The sequence below is a fragment of the Nelumbo nucifera genome, chromosome 5 (assembly GCF_055504915.1).
Source record: "Nelumbo nucifera cultivar China Antique chromosome 5, China Antique-T2T, whole genome shotgun sequence".
NCBI classification, from domain to species: Eukaryota; Viridiplantae; Streptophyta; class Magnoliopsida; order Proteales; family Nelumbonaceae; genus Nelumbo; species Nelumbo nucifera.
In genome coordinates, this window is record NC_142653.1 from 20,485,216 (window position 1) to 20,493,662 (window position 8,447).

General features: G+C 41.0%; 1 protein-coding gene and 1 pseudogene across 2 annotated transcripts; one reads left to right on the forward strand and one right to left on the reverse strand.

Moving 5' to 3' along the window:
* Window positions 1-1,215: 1,215 nt before the first annotated feature.
* Window positions 1,216-3,655, reverse strand: LOC104595938 (uncharacterized). The gene is made up of 4 exons (XM_088888141.1): window positions 2,564-3,655; window positions 2,366-2,470; window positions 1,721-2,032; window positions 1,216-1,623 (listed from the first exon to the last, which is right to left on the reverse strand). Exons 1-4 carry the CDS (start codon window positions 3,653-3,655, stop codon window positions 1,216-1,218), a joined length of 1,917 nt encoding a protein of 638 aa, XP_088744267.1.
* Window positions 3,656-3,821: 166 nt separating this feature from the next.
* Window positions 3,822-7,918, forward strand: LOC104595939 (luminal-binding protein 4-like; annotated as a pseudogene). Its single transcript, XR_016076382.1, has 7 exons — window positions 3,822-3,875; window positions 4,021-4,188; window positions 5,126-5,182; window positions 5,440-5,519; window positions 6,301-6,993; window positions 7,118-7,201; window positions 7,295-7,918. The product of XR_016076382.1 is annotated as a luminal-binding protein 4-like (transcript).
* Window positions 7,919-8,447: the final 529 nt, after the last annotated feature.

An 8,447-nucleotide genomic window follows, 5' to 3' on the forward strand; every position in this document is an offset into this window, starting at 1 on the left:
TTTGATGAACTAAAAGCTGGTTGGAAAAGATATGGCTCTAACAATAGTGGAATTGGAAGATGAACTGTGAGGAACAGTCTGAATATGGGCAAGATAGATGCACCACCAGAATCTCATTAGCCTTTGATTATGCACAACATGTACAAGGATATTGGCAAGTTGTACAGCAAGGCCTGAAGAGAATAATCGATGGTAATGACTTCAAATATGCAAGTTTGGTTTGTATCCATCTCCGAAACATTGAGACATATTACAGAAGCTTCAAGAATGAAGGTTCTATGATTGAGCATTTTGTTAGTCATGCCTGTTTGTGGCCAAATAATTGGAAAAAAGAAAATCCATCTGACTTCATTGAATATATGCTTCTCCCATTTGAAGTTTGAAGTTTTACTTGTCAAAAAAATTTGTATCGTTTCTTCTCCTTGTTATCGATTATATTGCTGATTCTGTAAAAAATTATTAATTTTGTTTGTGTAATAGGATGTGATGTTTGGTGGCACCGAGACCATGGTGTCAACAATGGAGTGGGTCTAAAATGAAGAGTTCAGGAGAGTAACTAAATAAGCTTTGGGTTAACCAACAAGGGCATCGGAACACGCCCTTATAAATCTTCATGTAGATGGCCATGACGTTGTGATCATGGAAGGAAAGATAACCAGCCATCAAAACAAACAAAATCACTCGGCCAAGAGGAGATATCCACCATATAGGTATTTTTGGGTCAATGATATTTTAACATTATGTATTGTAATTTTAATAACATTATGTATTGTAATTATTCATATTTTAATAACATTATATGTAATGTCATTTTTCAAATATTTTAATATTTGAATGTGTGTTAAAATATTTAAAAGATGGTACAACAATTTTTTTTGAAAAGCTAATTATCTTTTAGTATTTCCATCTTTTTCTCTATTTTTATGTATGTATGCACCTGCCTGCTTATTTGTTTTGAAGAAAAACCATTAGCCTTCGTCCATTTCTTAGAAAATCAATTACAGAGACCGTTTCTCTACTATTATGTCCTATAACCGCTGGCAAGTAAAAAAGGGAAAATTTCAAATTTCAATTTAATACCTGAATTTTGTGTAGTGTCAAATTAGTATCGGAACTTCAATCTAGCTTTATACCTTTCAACTGAACCATCTGCCCGAGTCTTGATTTTGTATACCTATTTGCAATCAATCACGGATTTATCTGGAGGCAGGTCAACTAAATCCCAAGTATGAGTGCTTGTAAGAGCTTGAATTTCTTCTGCCATAGAGGGTCAGTACTAGCCCTGCGATAGGTACAAGGCTCATATAAAGATACAATGGTAGAATAACAATGAAAATCACGAAGAAGAATGGAAGGTTTAGTGACCCTACCAGAGCGATGGAGTGAAACATCAGAATGAGTAGAGTCGAATTCATCAGGAGGAATCAAGGGCTCAGAAGAAGGAAGAGCTGGAGGATCCATAGCCAAGGTAGATGCATTAGGAGAGGTTGCAGGTTGTGCAGTACTATTAGAGCTATCAGAGGAAGAAGTAGTTGGACTTGCAGGTAAATCATCAAGAAAAAACGAGATAGTAGGATCAGTAAAAAATGTGAAGATGTCGTGGTAACTTGAAATGGGGAGAGACTGAAGAACATTTTGTGTTCCCAAAAAGTAACATGACGAGATATGCGAAGTCGTTGGGAAAGAGGATCCCAACACCGATATCCTTTACGTTCAATACCATACCCGAGAAAACAACATAGACATAAGGAGAAATGTTACCAATAACAGGAGAAGGAATGTGATTGATAGTATAAACAATAATGAGGGCTACTTCCCCCCAAAAACGTTCAGGACAAGAGGAAGAGATTAAAAGAGCTCGAACAGTATCAAGAATATGCCTATGTTTTCGTTCTGCACGCCCATTTTGTTGAGAGGTACCAGGACAAGATCTATGAATGATAGTTCCATTTTGTGAAAGGAATTGGATAAGGATAGAACCTCTGTATTCCATGGCATTATCAGTGCGAAAAATCTTGATGATAGAGGAAAACTGAGTTTTGATCATGGTGGCAAATTGAATATAAATTTCAGGTAATTCAGATTTATTACGCATGAGATAAATCCATATATATCGAGAGAAAATCATAAAATAACGCGAACCACCCATGGTATTATGAGGCGAAGAGCCCCAGATATCAGAATGAATAAGATCAAAAGGTGTAGAAGAAACAAAATCACTTATATCAAAAGGCAAAACATGATGTTTTGAAAGAGGACATGAAACACAATCAAAGTGTGTTGGTTTAACATGACCCAAACATCCATTAGAAATTAAAGATCCTAATTTAGAGGTAGAAAGGTGACCAAGGCGATAATGCCAGACACTAGAGGTGACAGCAGCAGCAAGAGATGGTAATTGAAGAAATAATAACTCAAATAGTCTCCTAACCTTACGGCCTGTCCCAATAATCTTTCCTGTACGTGAATCCTGCACAGTACAACCACGATTTGAGAAATGTATTTCAAAACAAAGTTCACATAATTGTCCAACAGATATAAGATTTAGAGATAATTGAGGTACCGAAAAGGTGTTAGGAAGTAACAAGCGAGATGTTGAAATAGTGCCTATACTTTTGACAGTTAAGGTGGAACTATCGACAATATGAACAATTGGTATAATAGAAGGATGTGACTTGGAAGTGAACAGTGATGAATTGGATGTCATATGATTGCAACAGGCATAATCAAAATACCATGATGAGGTAATACCTAGAATGACGGACAATACTGAATTAGAAGGCATACTAGAATCAGGTTGGAGCTGGTGAAGAAGAGTTTGAAGTTCTCTAAGAGAAAATTTTGGAGAGGTGTTATCAGAAGAATTCTCTGTGGTAGCAGTTGCAGTAGAACTTGAAGCTTGAGAACTCATGGATGAGGACTTCTGTCCATACGCCTTTTTGGTTTGCAAGCGGTGGCACTCAGAAATAGTGTGACCAGTCTTCTTGCAGTAATTGCAGAAAGTCCGTTTTGAAGATTTAGTTGAAGAAGTAGCGGGCATACCTGGAGTAGCAAGAACAACATCAGTAGATAATAAGGATCGCTCATCTCGAAATGTTTTTAGACCAGCTTCTTCAGAAAGCAAATCTTTGATCACAACTTCAAGAGAAGGCAATGGGCTACGATGAAGTAGAGTACCACTAATAGGTTCATACTCATCCCTGAGAGTCATCAGAAGATGCCAAACACGTTGGCGATCGCGAAGCTTGGAATAAGTAGTAGCTGCAGAAGTACTATCCCATTCAGGTTCACATTGTGCTAACTGATCCCAAAGAACTTGTGATTCAGAGACATAACTGTGAATGGTCTGTCCAGGTTGCCGCTTCATACGGTGAAGACACCTATAGAGCTGAAATTGATGCACATCATCGGAAATAGAATAACGGGCTTGTAAGAAATCCCATACCTCTTTAAGAGAGTCATATCTGCGAAATTCCAACTTGATGCTTGCAATACAAGTATTGCGAAACCAGGTCAATATTTGATGATTTTTCCCGTCCCATTTTTCTATTTGTTCAGCAAATTTATCTTCTGTTTCATCAACAATTTTAGTAGGTTTGGGAATCTCACCAGTCACATATTGCCATAGAAGACGTCCCTTGAGAAAACTGCACATCTCTTGAGACCATAAATCATAGTTTTAGCCATCGAAGGTAACAGTGATGGGATGAGAGATATGTTGAGCAGTTTCAGATGAATCCATGAGGAAAAACACAGATCTTTGGAGCAACACGAATCATGGGAAAATATTGACCTTAAAAAAAAACTTCGCAGAATCCCTAATGTCTTCTTCGTCGGGGCAGCCTCAGTTCTGGTACACGCAGATGCTGACGAAGGTTTTGCACCTACGTAACCTTCCTTTCTAATTCACAGACCACAAGATGTGAACCGTTGGTTTAAGTAGTGGGTTAGTCTGGCTTAAGCAGAAGAAAGGAGCGCAAACACCTAACACAGCACACCTTCAAGTGCATCGGGAAGCAGGTCTCGTGCGTGAATGAGATCACCGGTTCGGTACTTCTTGAGGAAGCTCAAGAAGTTCTGACGAAGAGGAAATTCGACTGCGTCAATCAACGACACGACCGAATTTCTTCCAAGAGGGAATTCGACGACTATGGTTCTTCTGATGAAGATTTCTGCGACTTAGTCTCTGTAAGAATGAAGAGAGAAGAAGCTGATGTCGTCAATTCCTCCGGAGTAGAAATTGAGACTCGATTATCACCTAGCAGCAAAGCCGATGATGAATCTTCCGGTCTTACACGCCAACTCCGGGGATTCTGTTGAATCTGTTCATGAGCAAATTCGAAGGATAACCGGGATTCCGATCATCGAGCAGCGTTTGATTTACCGAGGGTAGCAGCTCCAATGGGAGCAGACGCTCGCCGAGTGCTCGATCCAGAATGACGTGGGGCTCCAGTTGGTTGGGCGAACAAAGGATAAACCTCAGGCCTCAACCATCGATTGACAGAGGAAGCCATTGGACGCTGCTGCAGGACGGAAGAAACGAGAGCGGACGGACGACAACGAAAGTAGCGGACGACTCGCAACTAGGGGCCCTGTTGCGAACAAACTTCCTGAGAGTGTGCTCAACATATTTCTCTCCTTCTGCAAAGTTCTCCAACACTCCTGCAGTTTTGGTTTCCTTGCTAACCCTGACTTCTGGGTTGATGCAGATATTGCGCACCAACTGAAATCCGCAAATTCCTACAACAACTCCAATTGCGGCGAACAAAGGAGCAAATGCTCTGATACTATGATACGAAACCAAGAAAGACGAATGGAGAAGATAATAATTTCTCTTGATCTATTCAATTCAATAGGCTACAACTCTATTTATAATAGAGCTAATTATAATAGGGAAACAAGGTCAGCGACCTAAAGTAGGATACAATAAGGAAAGAAATAAGAGATACGAAGATAAGATATGTATAGCTATATCTCTTAGAAGGAAGGAGATAATGATACTAATTTTGATAGAATACGCTAACAATGGAATAACTTGAGCTTCCTCAAAACAAATCGTCATAGTTGTTCAGTGTTCACTTGGATATTTCCTGATATTTTTGCAATCTGTGGTTGTATCGTTCAGACTGCTGTTGGCTTGCTGCTGACAGAGGCAACAAAGGAGAAACCTTCCATTGGCACGGTGAGATTTATTTCTTCTATTACTTTAAAGGTCCTAAATCGTTTTGTAATTAGGGCGGTGGTTGTAGTAGGTAATAGGGAGGAGGGAAGTTGTATGAGAATTCTTCCATGCATAAAGTAGAACAGAGACTGTTGTTCTTTAGGCAGGAACAAGAAGTATCATTGACATCTGTTCCTCTGTTTAATGAGTAGAATTGGATTGATAAGTCGCATATTAAGTGAAGTCCTGAACATATTCATTCATGTGGTGCTAAGCAGGTAATTACAGTAGGACCTAGTCCTCTGGATGAACAGGGTAACGGAAAGCCACTGACTGTTTCACCGGGAAACACAGTATTGTATTCTAAAAGTATTTATTTAGTTTATAGAGAGACTGAGCGAGATATTTTTTTATGTGCGGTTTATTGTCTTCTTTCTTATAAGGAAAATTAGATAATGTTCAAAGCGCATTTTTGTCATTTTAATTTTTATATATCACTTAACGATTTTAGATTAAATTGACAGTTTTTGAAAGTTTGAATACTAATTTAACAATATCCCAAAATTCAGGATATTAAACTGAATTTTTTTCTAAAAAATCTCAATTAATATATATCTTTTATTTAAATTAATATAAGCATGTGTGCATAGAAGCCAAGGCAAGAATCCCAACAAACTTGGCCAAGTTTCGGGAGAATGTATGACGACCGGCGGGTGCGAGCGAATCCGCGTCACCTGCTAACAAAGTACATTCCAACACCCTATCAATAATAATTGACACCGCACATCTTATATATCCCGGGTTACATGGCCCCAATTTATAGTAAAATGTACAGTGTTAGATAAAGTTGGTAGGGTGTTGGAAACTTGTTTTGTTGGCAGGTTGGGCGGATTCACGAAATAAATATAAACGCTCAAAAAAATATCTGATCAATCGGAACTCAGGAGTAGTCTCCAAGCTCGCATCTCCGCCCCACCGCCTCTCGCCCCACAAACGCCCCACATGCCGAGCGTCCGCCATCTGTCCTTCCGCACGCGGTCGGCATTCCTGCGTGTTAGCCTAAAACCGAGTCAAAACTCTCATGTACTCATTTCCACATTCCCGCGTGCTTGACCCTCGTTCTTCTCCCCTCACCCGAGCTCTCCTTCTCCGGCACCGGCGACCGATCCGGTCAGCATCTTGACGATCGACAATGGTGTGTTCGAGGTCCTCTCTACCAGCGAAGACACCCACTCGGGAGGAGAAGACTTCGACCACAGAGTGATGGACTACTTCACATCAGCAAGGACAACAAAGCTCTGGGAAAGCTCCATTGGGAGTGCGAACGCGCCAAGCGAGCACTGAGCAGCCAGCACCAAGTCCGCGTCGAGATCAAATCCCTCTTTGATGGCGTCGATTTCTCGGAGCCATTGACGAGGGCGAGATTTGAAGAGCTGAACATGGATTTGTTCAAGAAGACGATGGGTCCCGTGAAAAAAGGTCTAGAGGATGCAGGTCTGAAAAGACGGATATTCACGAGATTGTGCTTGTTGGAGGCAGTACTCGTATTCCCAAGGTCCAGCAGCTTCTGAAGGAGATGTTCGACGGGAAGGAACCCAACAAGGGTGTTAATCCTAGTGAAGCTGTTGCTTATGGCGCTGCCGTTTCTTCCTAAGCATTTTGGTTCTGTTCGTTGTAGACATTCTTTTGCTCGATGTTGCGCCACTTAGTCTAAGGATTGAAACGGTTGGTGGGGTGATGACCAAATTGATCCCAAGGAACACGATTATCCCCACCAAGAAATCTCAGGTTTTTACGACCTACGAAGACCAGCAAACGACTGTGTCGATCAAGGTAGGGAAAAAAAGGATTTTTTTTTCTTTTTTTATTATTATTATTTTTTTCATTTGAGCAACAGGTTTTGTTAGTTGTTTTGGCAGAACTGATTGAATCTCTGTTTCGGGAAAAAAAATTTCGGGTCTATGAAGGTGAGAGGAGCCTAACCAAGGATTGTCATGAGCTTGGAAGATTTGATCTCTCGGGCATTCCACCTGCTCCAAGGTGATTAAAAGCATTACTCAGATTAACATATGGATAGGAATGAAAAATTCAGGAACTAATTATAAGTGATTTGTGTTTTAATTTGAATTGCAGGGGAGTTCCACAGCTTGAGGTTACGTTTGAGGTGGACACGAATGGTATTCTTCATGTGAGGGCGGAGGACAAGGCGGCCAAGAAATCAGAATCAATCACCATAACAAATGACAAAGGGCGTCTCAGCCAGGAGGAGATAGCGAGGATGGTGAAGGAAGCAGAGGAATTCGCAGAGGAGGATAGGAAGGTGAAGGAGAAGATCGATGCGAGGAACAAACTGGAGACGTACGTCTACAACATGAAGAGCACCATCAACGACAAGGACAAGCTCTCTGATAAGATCGATTCCGATGACAAGGAGAAGATCGAGAGCACACTGAAGGAGGCGCTGGAGTGGTTGGACGATAACCAGAGTGCGGAGAAGGACGATTACGAAGAGAAGTTGAAGGAGGTAGAAGCAGTGTGTAATCCGATCATAAAGCAAGTATACGAGAAGAGTGGTGGAAGCTCTTCAAAGTCGCGAGATGAAGATGAATCCAACGACGAGTTGTAGATACAGAAACAGAGTAGACAGTCTTTCACTTACCGTATCTCATGATTTCATCCTCTTCATTTTTTTGTTTTTTTTTTTTTTGTTCTGGTTCTTGTAAAGTAGAAAACCTGGAAACCAGAAAATGGAAATTTCGGAATACTTTAAAATCTTATATCTCCATCTCCTTGTTGATCAGTTGACGTGGTATCGTCTCATTGGTCTATATAAGAGAATGCATCAAGGGGGAAAAGAACGGGGTCAGGGGAGGTTAGAGGGTTTTGACTCGGTTTTGGGCTAACACGCGAGAATACCGACCGCGTGCGGAAGGACAGATGGCGGACACTCGGCGTGTGGGGCGTTTGTGGGGCGAGAGGTGGTGGGGCGGAGATGCGAACTCGTAGTCTCCAGGCACACTCAGTGTACAGTCAGTAAACACACCAATAGGTATGCCACACGTGTCCTTTTGAATGCCTTCAATTCGCTTGTAGAATATTCAATCACACTTTCAGGACAAGTTTCTCTCTATGATTGAAGGCTTATCTAAGTGAGACCGGATCTGCTTCGAACACAGGGCTCTTCACTCGCGCCTCATACGCACATCGTACCATGCATTGGGAATATTTCCCGTATTTATGAATTATTATTTACAGGAGATGTTCTTAATGCACGGTGGATGTTCAG